This window comes from Anolis carolinensis, chromosome 2 (assembly GCF_035594765.1).
Source record: "Anolis carolinensis isolate JA03-04 chromosome 2, rAnoCar3.1.pri, whole genome shotgun sequence".
Taxonomy (NCBI): domain Eukaryota; kingdom Metazoa; phylum Chordata; class Lepidosauria; order Squamata; family Dactyloidae; genus Anolis; species Anolis carolinensis.
This window is the reverse complement of record NC_085842.1, coordinates 315405986-315433745: the sequence shown is the minus strand read 5'-3', so window position 1 is coordinate 315433745 and position 27760 is coordinate 315405986. Positions and strand designations below refer to the sequence as shown.

At 41.2% G+C, this 27760-nt stretch overlaps 1 protein-coding gene across 1 annotated transcript; it reads right to left on the bottom strand.

Annotated features, from left to right (window-relative positions):
• Nucleotides 1-4435: 4435 nt before the first annotated feature.
• On the bottom strand, nt 4436-24340 carry syt4 (synaptotagmin 4). The gene is made up of 4 exons (XM_008103630.3): nt 23917-24340; nt 19920-20734; nt 11963-12083; nt 4436-9629 (listed from the first exon to the last, which is right to left on the bottom strand). The coding sequence occupies exons 1-4, from the start codon at nt 23948-23950 to the stop codon at nt 9322-9324; spliced, it is 1278 nt and encodes a 425-aa protein (XP_008101837.2). The 5' UTR covers nt 23951-24340; the 3' UTR covers nt 4436-9321.
• Between the last annotated feature and the right edge of the window lie 3420 nt (nt 24341-27760).

Here is a 27760-nt window from a genome sequence, read left to right as displayed (position 1 = left end):
CCATCCTGATGTTGACAAACCGTTCGTGGTAGAAGCGGACGCTTCTAGCTACGCGTTGGGGGCTGTATTGTCTCAGAAAGATTCCTCAGGGACCTTGCGTCCCTGTGGATTTTACTCGCGGCAACTAACACCCTTCGAGCAGAACTATACCATATGGGAGAAGGAGTTGTTGGCGATTAAGGTGGCGTTTGAGGTGTGGCGGCACTGGCTTGAAGGGGCACGGCACCAGATCGTGGTCAGGTCTGATCATAAGAACTTAGAGCACTTGCAAACAGCAAAGAAGTTAAACCAGCGTCAAATCCGCTGGGCTTTGTTTTTCTCCAGGTTTAACTTCAAGGTGCAGTTCGTGGAGGGGAAGGCAAACTTGCGGGCCGATGCTTTATCCCGCAAGCCAGAATTTAAGACCAATGAGCAGGTTGTATGTCAGACCATCTTGCCTACTGCCTCGCTGTGTGTTGTAGATAATGAGCTCGGGTTACATGACCAGATCCTTGAGGCTCAGAAAGATGATGTGTGGACACAGGAGCAACTGATGCTGCTCTCAGCAGGTAACCGTACCATACTGCCGCATCTCCAAGATCAAGACGGGGTATTGGTGCGTAGGGGGCAGGTTTACGTACCAGTGGGGGCCCTCAGGTTGGAGGTGATTAGAGCCCACCATGACGAACCCATGGCTGGGCACTTTGGCAGGTTCAAGACCGTACAGCTTATCACCAGGAGCTACTGGTGGCCAAAGATGCGGCAAGACATTCTGCGCTTTTGTGACAGCTGCGCCGTTTGCCAGCAGAGTAAGACGCCTGTTGGGCGCCCTAGAGGGTTGTTGTCGTCTCTACCTGTTCCGGAGAGGCCATGGCAAATCATTTCCATGGATTTTATTTCAGATTTGCCTAAGTCTGGGGGTTATACTTGTATTTGGGTGGTGGTGGATTTATTTAGTAAACTGGCTCATTTTATTCCTTGTTCAACCATTCCGGCGGCCCCTACGTTGGCCTTACTATTTACTAAGCACATCTATCGTTTGCACGGAGCACCCGAGGTGATTATTTCCGATAGGGCTCCGCAATTTGTGTCACGCTTTTGGAAACACTTCCATGAGTGCTTGGGGACTAAGTTAAACGTGTCGTCCGCCTTCCATCCGCAAACGGATGGACAGTCGGAACGGGTTAATGGGCTCTTAGAGCAGTATTTGCGTTGTTTTTGTTTAGATCAACCCACTGCTTGGGTGAAGTGGCTACCGGTGGCGGAGTTTGCTTACAACAATGCGGTACACACGTCTAGTCAGCATACGCCGTTTGAGCTTACTTATGGCTTTCACCCACGGGGAGGTGTGGCGCCGTCGACCAATGTGGTCTCTTCGGACCCTGTGTACCGCTCTACGGAAATGGCTGCATTGCATGATGTTGCCCGTCGCTTACTGTTGGAAGCTAAGGCAACGCAGAAGACTCAGGCTGACCGCCACAGGCAGGCAGGGGAGGAGTTGGAAGAAGGGGATTTGGTGTGGTTATCTTCCAAACATATTAAACAGGCTGGGGGAAAGTTTGCGCCTCGGTATTTGGGTCCCTTTCCTATCGTTAAAAAGATTTCTTCTGTTGCGTTTCGTTTACGTTTACCGTCTAGTTTAAAGGTCCATCCAGTCTTTCATCGTTCGCTGTTGAAACTTGATACCTCTAGTCGTCGTGGTGCTATAGCGGAGGGTATCACTGCCACTTCTCCGCCATCGGGGGAGGAGGCCTTTGTGAGAGGGGATAGTGTTATGATTGAGCCTCGTGGCTCTGTTTCTGATAGGCGTGGGCGTAAGACTCCTCGAGAGTCGGATACTCTCGAGGAGCGAGAGAGAAAAAGACTGCGAGACATATTTGCAGCACCCTCTGACGAAGAGTCTTTCGAAGGGTTCACGGAGAGAATGGAGGAAGGGCTGGTTAGCTCAGAGGAGGATGAGATGGATTGGACTCGGGTAAGGGAGGAATTGGGGGCCACTGGCCATGATGGGGCAGAAGATGAATGGGGACCTTCAGGATTAGACCCATGGCGTAGCTGGAGGGATGGGACGGGATCCACAGCTGGAGATGCTGTTGGGCGTAGTCAGAGGTGTTCCAGCTCTGACGAGGAAAGTGATGAGGAAACGCCCGGGTTAAGGAGGGCAGCTGACAGTGATGAAGATTTGTAACTGGCATAAAATGGGGCTTGGGAGCAATTGCAAATTGCGTCGGGCAAGGTAATCTGGGCAAACGCTTGGGATTCGTGTGTGTGTGTGGGACGCTTCCCTGAAGACTTGTGTGCTTTCCTGTGCTGAGACGTAAGTTGATTGGAATCCAGGGTCAGACGGCGGGAGGGATTGTGTGGGCATTTGTTTGTGCAAACCTGTGCTTACTCTTATTAGCTTGACCTTCCGTCGTCTTCTTGACGGACGCCATCTCCTGCTTTGAGAACTCGGACTGAACTGACCACGGCTTGTCTTCCCCCCTTCTTGGACTTGGAAAAACTACAAACGTCTGCTTCTGGCTTTGATCTACGGAACGGAACTGGTCTACTCTACTGCTAAAATCCCTGGCTGATTTGTTCGTGTTGGAATCCTGTCTGCTGTGTGTGTGGGAGCGACGCAAGTTACTCTAAACACAGTGTTGGCAGCAGAGAGGAATCTGCTGCCAATTAGTTACATTCTTTGTATCTTTTGTTCCTTGGCTTTCGTTTTGTTTATACCCAGGCTGAAGAAAGCAGTTTGTTTTTACCCGGATTAAACTCCGGTTTAATCCGGTTTATCTTTTGAACATTTACTTTTGCCCCTTTTTGCTCCTAAAGGCAAAAATTGCCTGGCCCTTGTGTTTTACGGGCATTTTTGAGTTCTGTAATCTAATAAACTCTGTTACTTTGAATCTTGTGGCGTTCTGTCCTTGACAACTCTAGACTGGTTTCTAAGGAAAAATAAGAAAGGAAAAATAACAAACATCTAAATAGTTACATCTTGCCAGGAGAGATGGCAGGATGTGTTGTTAGCTTGAAGAACAAAGGGAGAAGATAGAACCAAAATGGTTCCAACCTCATGGTCCAGTTTATTGGGGCCATAAAAGACATTCTGACCAATGAGAAGTTAGTGTCCCTGGAGATTCACATTTCTGCTAACTTCAAAGTAAGGGATGTGACGTAAACAGGATAGAGTGAAAAACAGTAAAGCCTGTTTAGGCATGCTTTGGAAACAGGGAAAGGATTCCCTAAATCTAACTCTATCATCTATCTAACTACATCTAGACCTGAGTAGTCAGGATGATTCCCAACATCCAGAAATTCAAAATGTATGGTTAAACCATTCAGCAGCAGGAAATGTGTCTCTCAGCAATCAGAATTGCAAATTCAGCTGATATTTATCTTCACAAATCAAAGCACATCACATATACCATGTACTTTGGCATATAGTGGGGGAAAAACATAAGTGGCTGTTGTTGGAGTCAAAGTCTTAGTTGCACTTGTTGCAGGAGAAATCGGGAGTATGGATGGAGAAAAAGCTGGAAAGTGAAACTGAGGAGAAAGGTTATTTATATCTGCAATTAAAAGAAAAGAAAGGGATATTGGAGGAGGAAGCGGGGAAACTGTAAATGTATGGGAAAGGCTGTGTTGACATTGTCACATGCAGTTTGGAACTGCTTTATGTGCTCAGTGTAGACATATATAATGCACTTCAATGCAGTTAAACTGCATTATATGGGTCTACACCGACCATATATGGCAATGTAGATCCAGAATTTGGGAGGAACCAATCTGAGCACATGAAAGGGAGGGAGCAAGAGTAAGTTGCATCACTGTAAAGAAATGCATGCAAGCTTTCAGCGATCCTAAGGGGCAAGGAGGGCTCTTCAGCTTCACTTGGCTTTCTCGCCTGTTTCACCCATCATGAATGAGGTCATCCCCTCTGATGATGTCACCTGGTGCAACCCATACCCTCTACAGCCCCCTAGTGACACCACTGGGACTGTTCTTGGGCCTGAACTTCTTTGGTCTAAATGGGCCTGAATTCAGCAATCTGTTCTCTTCCAGTTGAAACCAATAGGATTCAGGCCAAAGAGTGTGAACAGGTAGGAAAATCCAATTGATTCATGTAGATGTACTCTAATCAAGACTAACAATTGTATTCAGACCTCTCAGTCTCTGAATTTCTCAGCTTCTCTTGCTTCCAAACTGCCCAGCTCAATTCTGCACTATGGCAGAATAATGCAATAATACTTACTTACCTCATGGTCATGTTGAAGGGATCATCATGTGATTATGTCTGGAATACTTGAAAATGTTATACAATGTATGATAGTAGTGTAATGTACAAGAGCGGGGCAGGGTCTCTCAAAAAGTTTCTTAATGGAACTGGATTAACACTGGGAAACTCAAAGAAAAAGCAAACTTATATGCTTTGGGGACTTTTTTTAAAAAAAGTTATGTTGGGATGGAATGAATGAAAGTAGCAGTTTATTCTTGTCTTACATACATGGCACAACATACAAGCTGGCACAAAAGACATACAAATCCTCCGACACCATGCTTCCTCCCAAAGAACTTCTATTGAATGTACAACATCATTAACAAATTGGTTATTGAGTTACAACAAGTCTCCAAACATGAATAAGATCCCATTTTGGGTTCATCTTTTGTAGTTGTTCTTATCTACTTAGACAAACATTATTTTACAAGTTTTGATACAGGACATTAGCCTTAACAGATTTCAAGATATTCACATTAAGAACCAAATACTTTATAAAACAGCAATTATTTTTTCATCATCTCTTAAAGGCATGATCACATATATTTCAATCCCAGCTGAGTCCTGGACAGGTTAGCAGCTGGATTTTGCAAGACAAACATTTCTTAAGAGTTAAAAAAAGAGGACCCTATTTACAATTTGCCCAGTGTAAAAAAGAATTGTTCTCTCCCACCCCGGTAGCTGTCATTCCACCAGTAGGAAAGGTATCTCTCACACTACTTAAGGCAGGCTTTTAGATATTACCTACTGGTTGCAAAATGACAGATTGTCACCACCCCAGATTTTATTTGAAGACAAACAAATCAAGGCATATTACTGAAGTGAGAATTTGGGACCTGGTATGGAATGGTGGCTGAAGACCAATATCAAACCATATGACTAGAGATGATGTGGTAGACAAGGGTTTGACTAGAGATTTACAGGTTTCTACTTCCAGGCAGCCCTTCATCCATGAATTTCTGTATGTTACAGAGGATTTTAGAAGTCTGGAAACCAAGCCCCATTAAGAACAGTTGAGAGAGTTGAGTATGCTTAATTTACAAAAGAGAAGATCAAGAAGTGCTATGACGGCCATCTTTAAGTATCTGAAAAGCTGTCACAAAGAAGATAGAAAGAGCTTGTTAGTGCTGTTCTAGTGGTGGGAACCTGGGACAATGGATTCAGTTTACAAGAAAGGAGTTTCCCAATAAATGTCAAGGAGAACTTCCAACAGTAGAAAAGACCACATTGGAAGGTGAAGGACTCTCCTTCACTGGTGTTTTTAAAAAAGAGAATTTGGGTTCTTTCACTGAATACTTCTGCATTGGTAATGGATTGGCCTCCATGGCATTTGTGGACCTTCCCAACTCTACAGGATTTCATGATTTTATTGATGTTTTAATTGCTCTACTCACTTTTTACACTTAGGGCCCAAGACTAAGGACAGGCAAGTTCAACATTAATTCAACAAAAAACTCACAACTCTTGTTGTTTAAATAAGTTTCATTAAGAGTGAGTTCACAAAGATACAGATCATAATCACAATTTTCTATTGAACTAAATGTGTTTGATTTTTGGGTCACATTTTTTTCATTTATGATTAGGTTGGAAGCTCTTTCCATCTGAAATGCTTGTTACTTCTAGTCTTAATGTGAGCATTACTGGGTCATCTCAACTCTTCAGTTCAGCAGAATGCCCATGGTTTGACAGATATCTTTCCTTACAGATAGGATCCATATCAAAGCCTACTGGCTTCATTGTAGTTTTAGGATCAATTCTTCATCATTTCAATGGGTCTACCTTGGAGTAAGTTATCTGAGGATTTCAAGCCTGGACAGATGTTGGCCTACAAATGGTCTAAACAAAACAAAATAGATTTGACTCCTTTTTACACAAGTTGCATCACTATTATTATTATTTTTACACAGAGCATTTTAATAAAAAGCATGTTGTGAAAATGCCTTAGAGCTTATATAAACACAGTTATATCAAACACATCATTCAAAAACCTGGATAAATTACCAACACAAAAACCTGAAAGACTCCAAATGGAATTCTTTCAGTAATATTTGTTGCATATTTCACATCCCAGTCCTTGCTCATCCTGTTCTGGCCAAACCATGGTTCCAGTTAAAATCCTACATAAACCTCCAGCATTAGTTGGTAGAACCCTGATTTCATTGTCAATGCTTGATGGGTCTTTTTAAACAATTACATATGCCTTGGAGTACATTGGTTCTGATCCATTAAGCAGTTTTGCCAAAATCCTTCCATTTCAGCCCATTTGGTCCCATTAAATTCCATGGTAATGGTATTCTGAACCCTTCAGATTTTTTTACATCTTCTCCTCTTCTCCTGCTGAAAAGCATTTCAGCAACAAAAAGAATGCATGAGCAAGAGAAGGCTCTCATCTCAGCAGCTATTTGTGGATCATGACTTCAAGTCAGGTCTTAGACTGGCTCAAAATTCCCAATACTTCTAATTCCAAATTAATGGGCAGTGGGTCAAGATATTCACATTTTAGACAGATCACTAGGACAACTAGATAAAGACAGTGCTTCAGCCACACTACAGGAATGTGAGCCCTGAAGCTTCTTTTTCCTTTGAAACACCATTCAAAACCCTACCCTTCAAACAAAGCATTGTACATATTCACATCAAAAGGACAATCCTGTGACCCCTTGATAACACAAAAGCCTGGTCCTAAAAGTTTCCATGTGATCTTTGCCTCCACTGAAGTCTATTGAGAAGGATTTCCATGGAGACATGAATTCAAATAACATTATATCATTATATATACTTGGTTATTTCTGAGATGTTTCAGAGAGGGATCCCTGTACAATCTTGGCTTTTAAGACCAACCTAGGAAATTCATTTGGCTGAACATATGTGTCTATATGCCGTGGAATCTCCACAGGATTTTCTAATGGTAATTGTGCAGCGGCAAATGTAATTCTGGCAGGTTTCCTAGTTTGCGCTGAAATGAAGACTTTCTCCACTATCTCAAGTATCCATCAACAAAGGATAGGATTGGAAACCTTTCTACTGCAATTGTGCTAATCTGACAGCTTAACATTGTTTCTAGTGTAAACATATGAATACGTTCCACAGGTTTAGGGTTATTATATTTGTGCACTAATTTACTCTGTATTGACCTACACAGTTTTGCAACCCACCAAGCTGGGTGTAATCCATCCAACACATAAGGCAACCCACTAGGGGTGCATCAGTAAGCTTTTGTGTTTTTGCCACCTGAACAGCAAGGAAAAGCTAAGAAACATCTCAGGCAGGCAGCGGTACACATATATAGGTTTGCCTTGGAGGTCACAAGGCCTATAGTCCTAGCCTTAGGTCAGACTTTGTTCCCCGTACCTGGCAAAGATAAATAAATAAAATCTAAACATATGATACATGCATGTTGCACACCACAGTGCTATGCTCCTCCCACTATTCCTTCAGTATTCAATACAGTGACCCAATGGCACACACGATATTGAGCTAAGTGAATTGCTACAATAAAACAGCTCATCTACTTCTGAGTCAGCATGAGGTATGCAGTTAGCTGGAAGCCTGATTCTGCTAAAACTTTTACGTTTGAACATGAACCACTTCAAATAGTGAGTTTTTGCAGGATCGATGCTTTCTCTGCATATCCTAACACCATCTAAATTATGAGTTGTTGTTTTTAAAAAAACACGTTTCAATTGTCTTTTATTCCTTTTTAGCATGATGGAAATCAATAGAATTGTATAATAAAGACATTTCAGTTCAATCTACAGCAATTTCAAAGTATATTATGTTATATGCTCATGTATAAGTATATACCTCATATATAAGTTGAGGGCAGGTTCTGGATTGAAAATTATAGATTTTGATAAGTTCCATGGATAATTTGAGAGTTGTTCCATGGATAGGTGAAATCATTTCAGGAGATCATCCAGCCCTCCCGAATGCTGCCATTTTCCTGCCCAAAAATAAGTGACACCATGGCAAACAGAATAGGGGGGATTGAGGGTCTCCTGGGGTGAACTAAGCTTTCACCTTTTGCCACTCTTCTCAGAGAAAGGGGTGGCTTCTTTTTGATAAAAGTTCAGGTAAAACATTTACATTGATCTGTGGTTAAGTTGACCCAGGTTTTGGGGGTTGATTTTTTGACTAAAAGTTCTAGACTTATACATGAGTATATACTTAAGGTTTTTCCCTCCATCTTTAGATAATATTCTACCATTATGTCCACTTGCTTCAACTTTGCTAAGAAATGTTCAATCTATTTTTATTTTGGCCAATGAATAAATAAACAAATAAATAACCATGCCACAGCTTAAAGCACAAATTCTAACCATACAGTATTATCTGAGCCCTTTATTAAAGAAAGTTAATAATTGGGGGGAGGGGATGTTTCTCTAGATTCTGAATGGTTCTGTGCCAGTTAATGGATTCAATCTCTCCCCCCCTCCAATAAAATATGTCATGAGTTAAATAGCAAACTGATCTTCTGATATACCTAATATCAATTCTAAAAAAAGAGTCTTTGGATTGTTCAAAGTATAAATCCCTAATCATCTGAAAAAGTGTCTATTTTCATAAAACCAAGAAGAAGAAAGGGTTGTTTTCCATTCTGAAGCTGAAATGAATGTTTCTTCCATTTGCTCAGCTAATTATTATTTTTTTCAATTCTACAAAACCCAGGTGATTTTATGCCTGGTAACGTATACTAATGAGGTTGCTAGTATCTAAGTGACATCATCTAGTTATTCTGGTACTATAATACTTTAGAAAACAGACTTCGTAATTGAGTTTACAGCACTTTGTGTCTCTTTAGCTGTAAACTCCAGTAGAATATGAACCACTGAATATGAAATTATGTCATGTTCTTTACAGTTGTTGAGAGCAACAAAAAAGAGCTTGATCAAATGGAAAATAAGTTAGTTACCTTTTGTTTTGACAATTCAATTCAGTCTTAATATCAACAACAACAAAAAGTCCTTTTTTAATGGCACAAGCCTGTGATTATACATTGCAAAGAAAGAAAACTGATCCTTGCCTACGGATTTTTGTTTGCTTGCTTGTTTGAAGAGTTCCAACCTCTTGTTCTGCAGTTAGCCATCACATAACATGTGCCATTTGGCAATTTGTCTCCTAGGATATTCACAGATCTCCTTCCAGTGTTCTCCAGCTGTTCCTTCTGCTGAAGCCCCCAAGGTTAACCGGCCAATAATTTCATTCCGGGATCCCCTATCTGAATCCAAAACCAAGAATTCAATGCTGATCTCTTGAAGACCCTCACAAGGAATATCGAAGACAAAGAGTTCATTGAACACCGCATTGGGGGTACACTTCTTGACATGGGTTTTCTTTTTTGAGATCCTTTTCTCAGCATGATAGAGGTTCACTTTGACATAGGGGTCTGCAAAGACAAACAAAATTAAACAATTGGTTTATCCCACACAATGAAAGAGGAAAGATGTGATTGCAATGCCCAGATGAAACTGCTGATCACTATCACTCGTCCACACTCTTAATAAATCCCCATCCCTTTGAAAAGTTATCCCTGAATCTAGAGTAGAGGTATATGGACCCATGGAGCAATAGCAATGGCATCACTAGGGTTGGCATCACTCCATGGACCTCTTCCTATACCAGACTGTACCACAAAATATTACACAAACATGCAGAGAGATAGAAAGACCACTTTCTTGCTCCTGATGCTGCTAAGGTATCACAGCAGGAGCAGCAAAACAAGGCTGGCCAAAAAGAGATCAGGGAAAGTTCCAGGATTTCAAAATATATGGTTATCCCATTCAGAAGCAAGAAATGTGTTTCTCAGCAATCAGACCTGCAAATTAAGCCCATAACTATTTTCACAAATCACGGCACGCTGCATAAAAGCATGTGCTTTGGCATACAGTGGAAAAACACAAGTAGCTGTTGCTGAAGAAAAGTTTCTATATATGTTGTTTAAAAGAAAGAGGGGAGGTTAAAGGAGAGGAAGTCAAGAAGGGAAGCTATATAAATGTGTGGGAAAGAGGAGGAGGGACTGGGGGGCATCTGAGTATGTGTGGATGTGGGAAAGGGGTTAGTAAGAGCAAGTTGAATCATCTTAGAGAAATCCAACTGAGAGACAAGGACTAGCCTTCAGTGAGCCAAGGGAGCAAAGGCAGACTCCTCTCCTTGCCCATGACTCTCCAAAACCCATATGGTTGAGTTTACCTGGTGTGACCCATGCTCCCCACACTTGACACAGGAAAGGAGATTCCACCTGAACATCAGGAAGAACTTCCTCACTGTGAGGGCTGTTCGGCAGTGGAACTCTCTCCCCCGGACTGTGGTGGAGGCTCCTTCTTTGGAGGCTTTTAAGCAGAGGCTGGATGGCCATCTGTCGGGGGTGCTTTGAATGCGATTTCCTGCTTCTTGGCAGGGGGTTGGACTGGATGGCCCATGAGGTCTCTTCCAACTCTTCTATTCTATGATTCTATGATTCTATGACACCACTGAGCAATTGTACTCATATCTTTATAGCATATATGCTCTACAAGATGAAAAATATTGCTTAAGTCATACTTCCTTGAATCATGGTTTTGTTAACTTCCATCAATTTTATGAGACATATCCAAGTCACCCTGTTATCAGCCCTCTTCAGGTCTTGTAGATTCAGGGTTTTGGTTCCCTTGTAATATGGCCCACCTTTTGTCCCTACTGCATTCTGACTTATTAGATTGGCCTTTCTAATGACCTTTTATATCATCTTGGGAAATTGTGATCCCGTGAGGAAAAGACTACGCTGATGGTGGTACTTCTGATTCTAGGTTCTCCCACATCAGATAGGAATTGCTGAGAAGGCAGACTAAGGGGGCATCTACATTGTAGAATTAATGCAGTTTGGCATGCATTAACTGCCATGGTTCAGTGCTATGGACTTTTGGGATTTGGAGCTTGGTGAGGCACTAGCAATCTTAGGTAGAAAAGGCTAAAGACTTTGTGAAACCACAAATCTCTTGATTCCACAGCATTGAGCCACAACAGTCAAAGTTTATTATATCTTCATTATTTCTACAGTATCAATACACCCAGGGATGTGGGTAGCAAGTTGTTGTTGTTGTTGTTGTTGTTGTTGTTGTTGTTGTTGTTGTTGTTGCTGCTGCTGCTGCTGCTGCTCCCTGATGGTGCATGTTATATGGAAGTAATTGTGACTCTCTGTTCTTTCCATATTACAAAATCTCCATTGTGACTTAGAATGGAGTCAGGGAGGCATGGGACCCACAGTGATATTGTCAAAATATTTCCCAAATAAACCAATAATCTTCTATATCTATATCTATATCTATCTGCCATAATAGTCAAGGAGTTAGTCCTGATGTTAGAAGGAAAAGTATGGTATGACTAAGTGCTGGAGATTTAGTAAAATGAGATGAGTTTATGACATATTTAAATTGTGACCATGATCTGAGATTCCCAGGTCTGTGAAAGTTGTCCATGTGTTTTCCAATGTATGGTTCCTGGGATCGTTTATTTAAACTGGGACTCAGAGGGCATGAAGTTCATCAAGCAGAAGACCCTGCTCAGTTGCCCAAGCAAGAACATCAGACTCAGTTCTTGTTTTTTATATATCAAGATGAATAAATCCATAGGCATTAGACTGCTTGAAACTTACACGTTTAATTCCAGTGTATATAGATATTGGCTCAAGCTCTTAAATCCCTTGTATGTAGGTCACTGTAAGAATGTGCTATTATAAATTACCTGATAATCCTGAAACATCAGCTTTGGGTAGGTGCCTCGCTTTCAAAACAACTACAGTGAGAGTATTCGTTGTGGACTGGTAACAAAGGGAGATCAGCAACTCTCCACGCCCAGAAGACTTCTAGAGAATTAGAAAAAAAAATCATGCATAATGTTCTATAAGAAATGACACTGAGAGCTATTTTAAAACCTTAGAAATAAGCCACTTATACAATTGTGTAAAGCAAATCCTTAAACACGTAGCATTTTGTAAATAGATTGAGAATATTTAACTCAGTGTTCCCCAAACTCTTCCAGGTGTCATGGACCTCAGTTCCCAGAATTCCTAACTATTAGCCAAGCTAAGCTAGGGCTTCTGAGAGTTGACATCCAAAACAGTTAAAGGATCAAAATTTCTAGTTCTCTTTATTTCAATGGGTTTGAGGCATGGCTCACTTGACCCAGATTAGTCGGTATTACCCCCTAGAATATATCACAATATTGAATGTTAGGAAATCTTTGACCATAAAAGTAGCTACAAAGACAAGAGGTTATGTTGAATTACTAGTCTCAGGAAATATAGGCACATTGGATCAATGTAATTTACATGTTGATGTTGCATGGGAATACTCAAAATGGGATTAGCAGTTGAATTTCTATTAAAATTGTCATTATGCTTAAAAAGCTTGCAAATTTATTTTGGTGTAAATGAATCAAGTGCTGCCCTCTAATTTACAAGTATATAAATATCTGATTGTGGAAAGGGAATTGAAAAATAGAGTGACCATTGATAGTATTCCATGATGACTCAATTTTATTCAATCTCCATCACCCACTCTCTCTCTCAAGGACCTGAAACATGGGTTCCAATGGCTACTTTTTCATAGTGGGACAGAAAGTAGGAGGGGTCTTTTTAAAAATCACAACCATTGTGAAGGGTTACATTAGTACTTTGCTATTTTCTACCACATCTACTACGTTAAGTCCATCTTCAACATGTTTGGTCTTAATTATTTTAAGTGATTTTCCTGCTTCTTGGCAGGAGGTTGGACTGGATGGCCCACGAGGTCTTGTCCAATTCTGTGATTCTATGGTTCTATAGTTTTATGATTCTCTTTGTGCTTTGATTATGCATTCCAGCATGAGGTTGGGCTATATGGCCTTTGCTGTCTCTTCCAACTCTATGGTTCCATGATTCTAAATAAGACTCGGTAAAGTTGATATAGTCATCCTGCTAGAAAAAAAATATGTATCTTAGGAAACAGAAACCAAGTAAATTGCAATGCACCAGGTCACCTATAGGGGCCTATTGTATTAAAAAAAATACATATAAAACACTCCGATGAAAATATAGCTTGGTGCATTGTGAAGCAATTTGCTTTGATGCTTGATCTTTTTAAAACAATTTCCCAAAAGTCAATACACGAGCAGGTCTTTAAGAAGAACTATTGGTTATTGAGAGGTTGAAATGCTTAATAGGTTTGAAATTTAGCAACAGTCACAGCTAGTGGATCCCAGGTCACTGAGGTGACAAATCTACTCTGGTTTTTAGAACACATCATCATAAAACAGGCAAATATATCATGCCCATGGACCAATTTCCCCATATCCTTCCAACAAACCATCCCTCTGTTCAGTGTGCCTAACAAATATTTCAATTCCTCTTTGGAATACTCATTCCAAATGATAACAGTAAGTTTTGTCTTGCTGCTTCCTATCAGAGAACTGCAGAGGAAAATGGAGGAATATGTTTCTGGGCTGTTCACGGAAGCGGATTATCTTTGCATATTCCATGTGTTGGCTTTCTATATGAGGATGGCCACAAAAGAGGACTCATCTCTGCCTTAAAGGAACTTTTTAATACCCTGAATCTACTTTGAAGATAGATATTTCCATAGTCCCTTTATAGTTCAGCTTCACTGTCACATTGCCAAGGGCACCATCTGCTGCCATTGGATGTCAAAAGACTAGAAATAAGATCTGTTGATTTCATCGGAGTTTATCCCTAATTAAAGTATTCAGAAAGTGTGCCAGAACCACTAATATTAATAAAACAGATGCCTCAATTCTATCAGCTGGTTTGATAGTCAAAGTGATACATTAGCAGCAGGGAACTTTTGCTAAGTGATTTGAGGATGGGAGGCTTAGTCATGCAAGCACTATAAGTTGATGGCTTATGGATGAGAGCCATGATGATAAATGGTGACACTCAAAGCCATTAAAGTCAATGGAGTTTTGCCATGGACTTTATTGGGATGGAGACTGTACCTTTGCAGTCCACCACCTAGTTAATTATGAAGCACTTGGAATTGGGCCTGTTGGTCTCTATTGACAAAGCCAAGGTAAATCTGTTGGCTTTTTCCCTAATCGTTTAGATTAGCTTGATGAGACTGTTGGGTAGTGAAAGTTAAATGACCCGGTTTAAGATGCTATTGTAACTAAAAGTAGACTTCAGTGAGTTTCCTTACAGATTTCAAAATATTCAGTCAAATAGATCATTTTTAAAGAATCTGTTTTGATAAAACAAGCTTTACTTGAATGCAGTCCATACATTTTTTAACCCACACATTTGGATGTTTGAATAGGTAGTTTAAGTAATGATTAATCCAAGATTTAAAAGATAGTATAATTTTATGAATCAGATTCAAATTCAATTTTTTCCTGTATGGGAGCCACAAGTCCAAATGGCATTACACTGGCCAACACATATTTAGTGTCTTAAATGTTTGACCTATTTCTGGGTATATTTGACTTACTGATTCAAAAAATGGCACCTACTTCCCCCTATCAGCTCTAGTTTTTGAGATACAGAAGATAATGTCATATACCACTCACCACCTGTTTCCCTATTAAAAAAATAATGATAACCATATCTAAGAAACTAGAGCTGATGTAGTCTCTCCAATGTAGTTTTCTGAATCAGTGCCCAATAAAAGTCCAGGAATAGGCCTCAAAGCTAAGACACCAAGAATTGTTTTTGTTAGCTGTGTTGTGTTATCAACATAGTGTACAACAGCCCATGGGCCACATGGGACCCTTAGACCTCCCCAGGCCTCCCATTTCTAAAAGCAATTTAGGATGATTATCAGGTGAGTTTTTTTTTGTCCTGAAAACTAGCCAAAATCTGCCAAAACTGAAGCAGTTTCCTTCGTAAAGTCTTCAAAATATCAGTCCCCCCCCCCCTACACAAATTTAAAAAAACAGCCAAAATGTCAACCAGAATGAGATTGTGTCACTTTGGATGTGCAGAAATGGACTGGAGTAACCCACCAACTGGACAAAGAAGAAAAATTGTTCATGCTTCTTGCACAGTAGCCCATTCCTGGTCTATAGACTTCCATTAAGGAGCACAAGGCATGAGAATGGCATACACAGGAAAAAAGACATTTAGAAAATTCCAGAAGTGAGCAAGAGGACTGTGGCAGGAGAAAGGGATCATTTTTAGTCCTGCTGCAATATTACATACCGGGCTGTGACGCAGCTGGTTAGTAGCCTGCTGCAATAAATCACTACTGACTGAGAGGTCATGAGTTCAAAGCCCGAGTCAGATTGAGTGCCTGACTGTTAAATAGGCCCAGCTTGTTGTTTACTTAAGCAACTCAAAAGACAGTTGCATCTGTCAAGTAGGAAAATTTAGAGACCGCTTATGCGGGGAGGCTAATTTAACTAATTTACAATGCCATAAAAACATCCAGCAGCGTGCATGCTGGATGAGGAAGTACTCCATCAAAAGGACTCATTGTCACATTGGATGATGAAGCAGCAGCTCCTCCTGTGGCCGGAATCGAGCATACCCTCACAAAAGCCAGAAGCTGGAAAGTTAAATAGCCTCTGAGTCTGTCTATGTGTTGTTTATTTAATGGCATTGAATGTTTGCCATAGATATGTACATTGTGATCTGCCCTGAGTACCCTTCATGGTGAGAAGGGCGGAATACAAATACTGTACATAAATAAATAAATGAATGAATAAATAAATACCTGGACCATGTGATGAAAGATGCTACAAGGAATGTATGCTTTTGATGGCCTTCATGGTCAGAGACCAGGAGTCTTTTTGTGTGGAACTGGAAGGCATCACATGCTGGGGAATCACTGTGAGTAAGACCTGATCATGTGCTTCTTTGGATCCCAGCAGAGCAGCCTACCCTGCAGCCCTCAGTGCAGTGTGAGTTTACTGATCACTTCAAGGCTAGTAGGAATTTTCTCCCCTTTATCTGAAGTTTATTTCCCTACCCCATATTGTATCATAATGGTTATCCCAAGGTGATATTTTCAAATAGGATATTATTTGGCAGGTGAGGGGGGACAAAATTTAGACTTTGGTATACAGCCTTTGCACCCTTTTGTTGTATGGTGGGGCTTTGGTGTGGCCTCTGCAGCTCCAGGGATCTGAGGAGAGGAAAGGAGTCTCCTCCGGAGGTTCACCAGGCATTTCATAAGGTCCTAGGACTTTGGTGGAAGTATCCTAAGGTTACATTCCGGTAAGTGATTAGCCAAGGAGCAAACCAACTATTGGATTCCCCTCTGGGCTCAAGTATTTTGCCCAAAAGAAATCTGAGGAGGTAGTTTTGGTTTAGGAACTTGGCCTCAGCTGGATCCATATCAGGTTTCTTTTCTCTTGCTACTTTCAGGCTCAAACAACTTAAATGAGATATTGGCCAAGTAAAGTGATCCTTGTTTAACCCATTTTTTTGTGTCTCATCTCATTATTCCATTATTGGTGACCAATAACTTCAACTGCAATAACAACAAAGGGGAAAGGGGGGGAAAGAAGATGGCATGTTCTGCCTGAATCCAGAACTATCATCAACTCTGCATAGTATAAACATCTGTGTAATATTTTTAGTCTTGGTGATATATAATATTAACTACTGTATTAATATAATACAGATAAAGGATTGGTTCAAACATTGAATTGAAGTGCTTGGAGATCTCTGCTGGGAGAGAAATAAATCTGAGAGAGGTGATATGGATTGGAGCAGAACTCTATATTAAGATGCTGTTCCACTCTTTCCCACTCTGCTTCAAATTACACTCTTGAAATTGCTTGTTCTTGTTGTTTTTAAGGCAGTTTTGGATAATGATGCCACAATTTATTCCCACAGACTACTGTCTGCGATATAATGGTGCATTTATTGGATTGTGAATGTTCATCTTCATTTTCAATGTTCCTGTAATGACAATATTAGTGTATATAGGGACAAGTACACTATGACTCCCATCTTTGCAGGGGATATATTCCAGGGCTCATTGTGGATCCCTAAAACTGTGGGTAATAGTGAATCCTATAGTAAGACTATACATGGTCAGGATTGTACAAGTGAATAGCAAACATAAGTGTTTGTAGACGTCTTTCGGTCTTCTAGTCCTATTCTTTGATATTCTTGGGCTGGAAGCATAGCATAGAATCACATTGGAGGGCCTAGAAAATCCTGCAAACACTTACAGGTGTGTGTGGAGATGTTTTTTGGAGTGCCGGTAAGTGAAATCATGGATAATGAGTCAGTGGATAAGGGAGTCACATTATATTCAATATCATTTCAAAGTTTTTTCATGATCTACAGCATATTTTAGTAACAGTGGTCCATATATTTGGGTTGGTGGTAATGGTAGAAGTGATTACTTCAATGCACATTTCAGACCCCAAAGCCATCCATATATTGTGATTTCAACTACTGTTATCCTTCATCATTTACAACACCTGGGAACTGTCTCTAAAACATCTGTCCCTTGTCACCTGCTGCCCTCAAGTGAAGACAACAGACTGATAGCAGTCTTGTTCTTGTATCTGGGTCTGTATTAGCAGGCTCTAGCAGCCCTGTTGATCACAGCATAATGTCCTGATCCAGTGACTCCCCATGGATTATTATTATCTTTTGTTTATATACATAGCTTATGCTCTGGTACATTATCTTCCTCCATTAATTTGCAAAAGAGAACTACTGCCAAGTTTATAAAGCTCCACTTTAACACTTAGACCCATTTCCACTACTGTGCCTCATAAATGGATAATAGCTAGTGTTGTCCTATTGCTCCTTTCTCTTGTGGGCCTCAAACCTGCCTCCCCTGAAAAAAAAAACAGTCTCAAAGGATTTATCAGCTCTGGAACAGGTTTGAAGAAGGTGTTCCAGTCCTTCGGAGTAGGTTTCTGAGAATGCCCCTATGACCAGCCTACGAAGGATAGATTATAGTCACCCACATCCACTGGATTCCATCAGTGGATTCCCAGCATCAAAGTCTGCTCTCTGTCAACACGTCATTATTATTGGTGTGAAACAATTCAGCCTGATTAATGATGGGCATTAGGGGTGTGCACAATTCAGTTTGGCGATTTGGTATTTGGGAAAATTTGGCAGTCCAGCAGCTGGACTGCTGAAAACAGACTGAGTAGGACCCAGCCAAAGCCTTAGTTGGAATGGATCACAAGCAGTTGGATCTCTCAGCTGATGGCTCGATGGGGCTGAGTGGTACTCTACCTGAGGCAGAAGCTGTGCTGAGTGGGTGGTCTCGCAAATTAGGCGGGAGTAGGCACCTGGTGGTGCCCCTCCTCTACTTTCTTTCCTGGCAGCCTACTCCATCCCTACTCAGAGTGACCACTTGAGAAAAATGAGGTTGGAAAGAGAGAGAAAGAGAGAGAAATGGTAAAGGCTTCCCTAGGCCTCTTCTCCAGAGAGGGCCCCATTGGGAACTTGCTTTCCCAGCAACACCTTGTATGGCATGGGCATTGAAAGATCATCTGTGCTCCCTCCCAGGGTATGATGAGGGTTTCTCTCTGTTTCTCATGTTTCTTTCACAGCCAATCAGAAGCCTGGTTGACTGTGTCCATTCTCCTCCCTTCTTATGGCACACCCTGGTTGGGATTTCAATTCCCAGAATCCCCTCTTGTGGTTTTTTTAAACAAATAATAAAAAAATTTTTTGCACAAAATCAGTGGATTGGTCAAACTTTCCAAAACTTTGCAAACAGCAGTCATACATGTGGCCTACAAGTGAGGCACCAATGAATTGGATCTTACTGGAATGAAAATGGCACCCCCTCCCAATTTTGGGAATTTCCCAGAAAACGAGGAGGTGGGAGCCAAAAATGGTTCCAAAAATGGTATGGTTTTTGGGCATTGCACACACCTCTAGTGGGCATGGTTGGCTTCAGGGTGCCATTCCACTCAAGTATTCTGACCACTTCACTTTGTGGCATTGCCTCTGCAGAAGTCTTGTGTGAAAGCCCAGAGAATCACAAGACTTAGACTGTAGCTTCAAGGATGGGCCACAGCTTAAACATAGAGCACATGTTTTTCATTTAGAAGGTTCCATATTTACTGCCAGGTATGTCTGAGAAACTCTGGGGAACTGAATGATCGGTGGTTTGATGTTGTTTCTCAACATGGCTTACTGGATAAATCACTTAGAGATTTTTTGATGCAGAGCACATTATAACAGCCCTGTTGATCATAGCATAAGGTCCTGATCCAATGGCTCCTTGTGGATTATTATTACTTTGTGTTTATACACTTAGATTATACAATGCAACATGTTAGATTATGATAGAAGCATGACTCTGGATGCTGTCTAGAGTACATAACCATAAGTTAAGAAAAGATGGAATAAGCACAGTTTGATCCAGTGTTAATGGTTCTTTCAAAATTGACAAACCCCCTTCTTTTTGTGGGCCCACTCAACCCAAGCTGGGTCATCTTTCAAAAACTGTGTAAAATCCTTTCTTCTTAGGTTGATACAAATAAAGGGTACAGTAACAACCCCTTTTGTATTGTTGAGCTTCTCTGATATCTCTTGATTGATCAATCAAGCTACCTACCTATCTTTTATGTATTTATCCATCCAAGATTTATATAGATACATAAATAAAGATTTGTGTGTCTGTGTGAAGTGCTAATCTTACATCCTGGAGCATTAAAATCTTTTATGTACTGAGACATAGCAGGCAAAACAAATTAATAATAAAAATGTAAAATTAATTACCCTAACATTCTTTTTGATGATTTCTTTGTTCATCAGCAGTCTTCCTTCAGACAACTCAATCCCTGATAAAGGAAAGAGTACTTCTCCAATGACATCATCTCGAGAAAACCGGTCAAAGCTCAGAATCATAAAGTGAAGACTCAGATCTTGAACCTGAGTATATGGGATCCCATAAAAGGTGAAGGTTTCGTCAAAAGCCGGGTCTAAGGTTTTCCTCAGCACTCGAGTTTTCACCTTGTGCTTCTTCTCAGGCAGTACTGTCATTTTGATGTACGGATCAGAAGTCATTGACTGCTCATCCATGGCTGGCAAGCCACGTGCTTCTTTGATGTTCACCATGAATGCCTTCTTTTCAAAGTTGTACTCAAGCGAGAAGAAGAGAGTCCCTAATTTATCTTGCTTCTCTTCAGAAGATAAAGATGAGATAGATTTCAAGCTATCAGGGGACACCGAATCTTTCTCCCTCTCAGGAAAGACTTTTGGAATAGAGTTCTCAACTTCTGAGGAACTTGTTATCTTCGGAACTGTTTTGGGGAAGTTGCCATTCAGATCTCGCTTCTCGAGGTCAAGATGTAGAGAACTCTTTGGAATGATAGACTTGTTTTTGGCTTCTCCTTTGTCCTCTGCACCAAATTTCTTCTTGCTGTTGAGGTTTTCAGGATAAATATCAACACCTTTCAGCACATGGACAAATTTGTAAGGAGGGGTTTTGTTTGATTTGGAAGATTTGCGTTGGCAGCAGATCCAAGCAAAGAGGGAGACAGTGAAGACCAGCCCAAAGGCACTGAAGATTCCAACCACCGTTGGAATTTCGTCTGCAAGTCAAAAGCAAATGGCAACAAATGTATGAACAGTAGTATCTGGAGATCAGAAATGATAATTTAACTTAGCAACAGCTGGCCAAATGATGAAACAGAAGGAAACAATTCCTGGATATGTCGTATCCAAAAGTAAGCATATAGATTTTGTGCCCCCTGCAGGTATGAACATGCATGGAAAACTCTAACTTGAAGTCTGCTGCTACAAGAGTGGTTGGAACAAACAGAATTCAGTAATCACATCTGTAATAAATGACATATTCCTATTCAATTTTGCTGCTGCCCTAGATAACATTTATGAATTCTGTAGGCGTATAAAGACTTCTAGCTGCCTCTTACATCTTTCACATTAGGCTCTTTATTCAGTAGATAAAAGAGAATTTGAAATGTGTTAGTCACATTCATGACATCCACTTTTATATTAGTCTTTGGATTTCTCTTTATGTTCAGTGAGTTATGTCAAGGGGGGCTTGAGTTTTGACACAAAAAGGCTAACTTTAATTGGAGATTATTTGACATGGTGTAGATTATCCACCAACTTATTATCACTTTTCTGAAACGTGCACAGTCATCTCCCCCATACTAAATTTGCACATGTTGTATGCACATGTCAGAAAGGAAAATTCATTGTGTATATTTGATGACAATTGCAAGGCAAACCAAAGAGGAGCTTCAAAAGAATCCTGAGATCTTGATACCTTAAACACAACATTTCAGTGAAGTACATTGCCCAAGCACAATAACTGAATCCATTCCCCCATGAACTCCTTTCCATCACACATATGAATCAGCTCACATTCCAAATAGCAATAGGCAAAACAGCATGCATGCTGCAATGACATCTGGCGTATGGATAAAAGAGTGGCACCGAGGAGATCATTAGCATTTCATGAGTAAGCAGTACAGGGCCAAATGAACGCCACTAATTGGAAATCCACGCCTGCCCATAAGTAACATTTCTAAGTAAGCCTAAGCCTCCCATGCTGGGAGCAGAAATCAAAACTAAGTCCACATTCTCAGAGCAAAATGGGGGTCTCATGAAATATTAATATTAATGCAATGCCACTGCTTAGGCAGAAAGGTAATCACATCCTTTATGCAAGAACACTGGTGTTCTAACAAATGATCGCTGTCTTCTTTCTGGCTAAGAGAAAAAAAAGAGAGGTAACAATTCAAATGATAAGTGGGTCTCTTCTTTCTGACTAAGATGGGGAAGGAATATTTTGGATTCTCACCCATGGATCTCTAATCACCAGATCAAATTACCAAAAGGAGAAAAACACACATGAGTTGCTCATCGATTAAAGCAAAGTCTGTAACGAGCATTAGGCAAATCCATAGAGAAATGAAAGGTTGCCACAAAAGCAAGCAGCCAAAGGGTTAAATAGAAGATTAGCCTTCCTGAGTAACATTAACACTTTCATAGGAATCTGACATTAGCATGGAGCACTTCTTTGCTCTGTTTATTTTCGATTTGTAAGGCAGTTACTATGTGTAGAAATCACATATGTATCCAACTGCAGAAAATCTTACTTTGGAGTAAGACCCTGCTCTCTGGCTCAGTTCCATCCCTAAGCTTTCTGTAATCTGTGTGGCTGTAAGGTTTTCTCTTTTCTTTTTAAGCAAGACTTCTGGCTAGTAGCTGAAACAAACCCCCCTTGGCAGTGAGGTAATGGCAGTTGCATAAGATGCTTTGGGAAGGAAGCCAGGTTGGATCATTAACTCGGTTGAACAGATTTTAATGGCCAATTGACACATTTACAAATACTCGTTCAAAGCTCGTAGGCAGATAGATTGTGTCCAATGGTAGGAATGATGGTGCAACTTATAACCCCAGCTTTTGGAGGCAGAATGAAGCCTATGGACATTAATTATTCTTGTACAGTCAGTGATCAGGTGAGCAGGCTGTCACAAATGAAATTAGAAATACCCAGGAGGGCTAGTACCAGAAGATATCATATCTAAATTTGCTGTAAAATAGCTGCCGCTGGGAATGTTGTCTGCCTTTGGTATTATTTTAGCATACAAAGTGGTAGTCTGCTATGACTAGCTATTATGACATTGACTACTATCCTGAAAGTAAGCTAATTCTGAAAAACAAACAAACAAACAAACAGTACGACAGATCTCAAGAAGGCTGGTTTGAAGAAGCACCATCTCAACTCACTGTATTTAAAGCTGATCTAGTTTTGAACAGATTTGGTATTACTTAGCCAGACATGCTAGCATTACTGGAAACTATGTCAACTTCATCCAGAAGATAGTGAAGCTGGCAAACAAGTCCATAGATTCCCATGATCTTTAATTAGACCAAAAGCAGTGTAAATCCAAGTGTATTGTCTGTAAATATGTGGCTTGACCTGAGACCTCCGCCCCATTGTACTTGTAGTGATGGGACAGTCTTGGTGACCCATCCTTTAGGTAACTGGAAAAGAACAAGTCTCTATGCCTGACTCTTTGCATAATTATATAGTTCTCTTGGTCTGAAAGACTGTGCTTTTTTGAAGCTGAAAGTCTAGAAAAAAAGACTGGCATGCAAGAAAGTTTTTTTAAATTAACATTATCAATACAGAATATCTCAGATCTGGGAAGCCAGTCAGCCCTGTTTAAATTCCTGTTAGGGATATATAATAGTTAAAAGCACTGGGAATGCACTTTGCTATCAAAAGGAGGGAATAGATTCAAAGGGTGAAAGAGAGTCTGTGGATGGATGGATGGATGAGTGGGTGGCTGGATGACTAATCTTTTTGAGCAAAAAGCTCCCTGTCCCTTTCTTTAAGGAAGTGGTTTGTGCAATTATTCTCAAAGCCTTTGGAAGAAAAAATGATCTGACTCATTCCTCCCCAGCCAGTTTGCTTCCTTGCAAAAGGGAACCCAGGAAAATTGACACCTTCCTCCATCACCATGTCTCCCAAAAGCTAGGAGTTAGGAGATACAGAGGGAGCAAGAAATGGAGCTGGAAAAACAAAACAGGAAAACTTTTGTTCCTCCCAAGGCATAAAAGAGGCTTTGAGGGAGAGACACAGGGGGCTGGGATGGCAATAGATCTTTGCATGCTCTGGACCGCCGGGAAAAGAAATGGCAAAGTGGGAGAGCTTCCAGTTCTCATAGCATCTAGCTGAAATGAAACAAGTCATTTTTTAAAAAAACAGGGTTAGATTAAAAGAAGATGCTCTTACCGAATTCTTCCCGGCTGGCTGTGATCGGAGCCATGTTGTTTGCTTGCTGCTCTGTCCAAGGTGCTGAAGGATGCTCTGCCTGGCTCCTTCCCTCTGAGTTGGCAAAGGAAAGGAAAACACACACAGAGAGAGGGAGGCTCAGAGGCTCACAGGCAGCCAGAGGAACCTCTCTTGCTTCCCAATGTGATGCAAACAGCAGCCTGGAAGATTGGGAAGGCTTTGGGAAAAAGAGGAGGCGACGGTGACAGGGAGAAGCTCGGAGGCAGGGAGGGTCCAGCTGCCTTCGCCCTCCACCTCCTTCCTTCACAGTGATTCGCAAAGCCCTTCTCCTGTGGTTCGTGGGATCTTCTGACGAACTGAGCTCGGAGACCGAAGGACGTGGTTGAAACCCAAATTGACGCAATCCTGACGTTACAGGACTGGAATCAGCACCTTCCCTCCGCCTCCTCTCTCCCTCCTTCTCCCCCCTTTCTCTCTCTCTCTCTTCGGGAATCCAGCACACATTCATCAATTATTTGAACATCTCTGCTGCAGGAGATTAGCTCCCGTTCTCCACCGGATACATGCTAATTTCTAGTGCCAAATCTTTCAGGGTTTTCTAACACCTAAGCTGTTAGAAAACAGAACTCCTTCTATCTTAGTTGGCTATGAGGAGAGGCTGCACACCCCAGGGGCCAATGATCCAGATCTCTGTTTTTGCACAAGAGGAAACTCTTGCTTTGGGCTGAAATGCCAAATGGTTAGAGACCTATCCAGGGATTGCATTTTCCCATTTTTTCCCCTGGGAGTTACTGGAATATTTCTGCCTTAGAAACAACTATGCCTTGGGTCTATCCCCCCCCCCTTTCCCCTCTTCTTTTACATACATGTTTTCTAATATATATTTCAGTGTGAATGATAGAGTGGTTTGAATATTCTGTTTCCCAAACACATATGCAAACATCTGGATGAGCCAGAATCAGTAGCCCATTTTTATTGTTGTTCTCAATGGGTGGGTGAGACATCTTTGTTCTTGTTAATTTTGGGTCAGTTTTCCCTCAGGAATACTCAGTGAAAATACTCTTCCAAACTTAATTAAAAATAGAATCCTCGCTCAGAGAACATTTTTCAAATGATATCCAGCACACAGTTACATGGGAGTAAACCTCCCTGAGCTCAATTGGATTGACTTCAAAGTACTAGACATGGACAGGGATAGGCTGTTATAGCTGCTGTCATAGTTACCTGCTTTAGCAAGAATAGATCATATATATATATATGTATATATATATACTCCAGAACAGTTTCTATCTGGATTAGGCAACACACATTCGAAAGCTTGAAGAGAGCCCTTGAACCCTGTTCTTGCACACACACACACACACACACACACACACACACACACACACACACCATGTCTTATGTGGAGCAGCTTAGGGAGTTGGATCTCTTTATTCTGGAAAAGAGAAGGTTAAGAGATAACATAATAGCTATGTTTAAATATTTGATAGGATGTCATAAGGCAGAGGGAGCAAGCTTGTTTTCTGCTGTTCCAGAATCTAGCACATGGAGCAATGGATTCAAACTACAGAAAATGAAATCCTGAGGGTGGATGACCATCTGCTAGGAGTGCTTTGATGGTGCCTTCCTGCATGGCAGACTGGGTTGGACTGGATGATCCCTGTGGTCTCTTCCATCTCTATGATTCTGCTATACTGTTGAACACTGGAAAGTCAGCCACCTCCAATTGCTACCTCCCTCCCCATGGCAAAAAAACCCTCTCTTAAACAGGACTCTTCTCAAAGACCTCTTCATTATGCTTTACTTTATGGTGGCACAGTCACACTTTTGCACCACAGAAAACACAGTTGCCACCAAATTTTGCTGGTAATTTTGGTAGCATCTTCAGAGACATAGTGAGAAAACTGTGCAGTGCGCACTGCACAAAATGGCAGGGCAACCAATGGCATTCCTTTCCTTGCATCTTGAACATCTAAATCAGGCATGGGTGGCTGTTGGGAATTGTGGGAGTTGAAGTCCAAAACACCTGGCGGTTCAAAAATTTCCCATGCCTGATCTATATTGTAGAATGAATGCCACTTGACCCTGCTTTACATGCCATGACTCAATGTGATGGAGACATGGGAGTTGTAGTTTAGTGAGGCATCAGCACAATTTGGCAGAGAAGACTAAAGAGCTTGTATAACTGCAGTGTGGATACACCCAATGACATCTTGTCCAGAAAGATAAGGAACTCTAATGCCTGTTTTCCTCTTCCCTCCCCAGTCTTTTTTCCTTTTGTAACAAACACGTGCAAGTGCGTCAATAAATGTAGACATTTTACAATTGAATATTTATTATTATTTATTTATTATTACAACAAGAACAAGAACAAGAACAAGAACAACAACAACAACAACAACAACAACAACAACAACAACAACATTTTATTTATACTTTGCCACCATCTCCCCGCTGGGACTTGAGGCTATACAACCAATATAAAACATAATATATAAAAACAATTACTGTTAAAATAGATAGCATTCATTAAAAACATCCATATAAATATACATTCAAGGGCACATTCCAAATCGTGATCTAGTTGTGTCCATTATTCATCCTAATTTCATTTTACAGTTAGTGCTGCTTCTATTGCTCAAAGGCCTGGTCCCATAGCCAAGTTTTGAAATGCTTATGAAAGGATAGGAGTGAGGGAGCCTGCCTGATCTCATTAGGGAAGGAGTTCCACAGATGAGGGGCCACCACTGAGAAGGTCCTGTCTCTCGTTCCCACCAGTTGCGCTTGCAAAGGTGGTGGGATCGAGAAAAGGGCCTTCCCTGAAGATCTTAAACTATGGGGTGGGTCATAGCAGGAGATACGTTCGGACAAGTAAGCGGGGCCAGAACCATTTAGAACTTTATAGGCCAAAGCCTGCACCTTGTATTGTGCTTGGTAGCAAATTGGCAGCCAGTGGAACTGACACAACAGGGGAGTGGTAAGCTCCCTGTACGCGGCTCCAATTACCAACCTTGGCTGCTGCCTGTTGGACTAATTGGAGCTTCCGAACAGTCTTCAAAGGCAGCCCCACATAAAGTGTGTTGCAATAGTCTATTTGGGATGTAACAAGAGCATGGACCACCATGGCTAAGTTTGGCTTCCCAAGGTATGGGCACAACTGGCGCACAAGTTTTAACTGTGCAAAGGCTCCCTTAGCCTCCGCCGAGACCTGGGGCTCCAGGCTCAACGATGAATCTAGGATCACCCCCAAGCTGTGAACCTGCATCTATTTTTTCTTTCCTCCTTCCTTTTTATCATCATGCAATGATCAGATGTTTGTGATGGTACATTGACATATCTACAAACAGAGGAATTAGACTTAGGGCTTGTCTGCCCCAATTGTAGACCCCAAATTGGACCAGACATTGCTCACAATATCAAAACATATCTGGAAGGAGGATGTCAGCAAATCTGCTCAGCGATGACAGGAGTTCTCCTGGAGCTCTGTGACTATTTGGCAGTGCCAAGGGGGACAGGACAGGTAAGGTGACAGTCCAATGGGATCAAACTGGTTTAACCTCTGCTGGATGGCTGGGACTCCACCAGTGACCACTATGGCATGGACACAGAGAGTGTAGCCCCGTTCTCCCCACTCAGGATTGGTCTGGAGTATTGCTGCTACAGACTGGCCCCAGATTGTAGTGTGGATGTAGGTGAGTTCTAACTCTATGAAAGTTTATGTTGCCAATTTCATTTTCTCAGTTTGGAAACTGATATCCCAAACTAACAAGACTATGGGTGAGCTATGGAAGTTAAAGTGTTCCAACTTAATTAATTCTGCAGTGTAGAATATTTACCCTTTTGA

What these genes read in the sequence shown, in the direction of transcription:
- syt4 (XM_008103630.3), bottom strand. Translation starts at nt 23,950, where the DNA reads ATGGCTCCGATCACAGCCAGCCGGGAAGAATTCG. An exon ending in TCATCAAAAAGAATGTTAGG is followed by an intron (nt 12,084 to 19,919) that starts GTAATTAATTTT and finishes CTAATTCTCTAG; the next exon opens with AAGTCTTCTGGGCGTGGAGA. An exon ending in TGATGTTTCAGGATTATCAG is followed by an intron (nt 9,630 to 11,962) that starts GTAATTTATAAT and finishes TTGTCTTTGCAG; the next exon opens with ACCCCTATGTCAAAGTGAAC.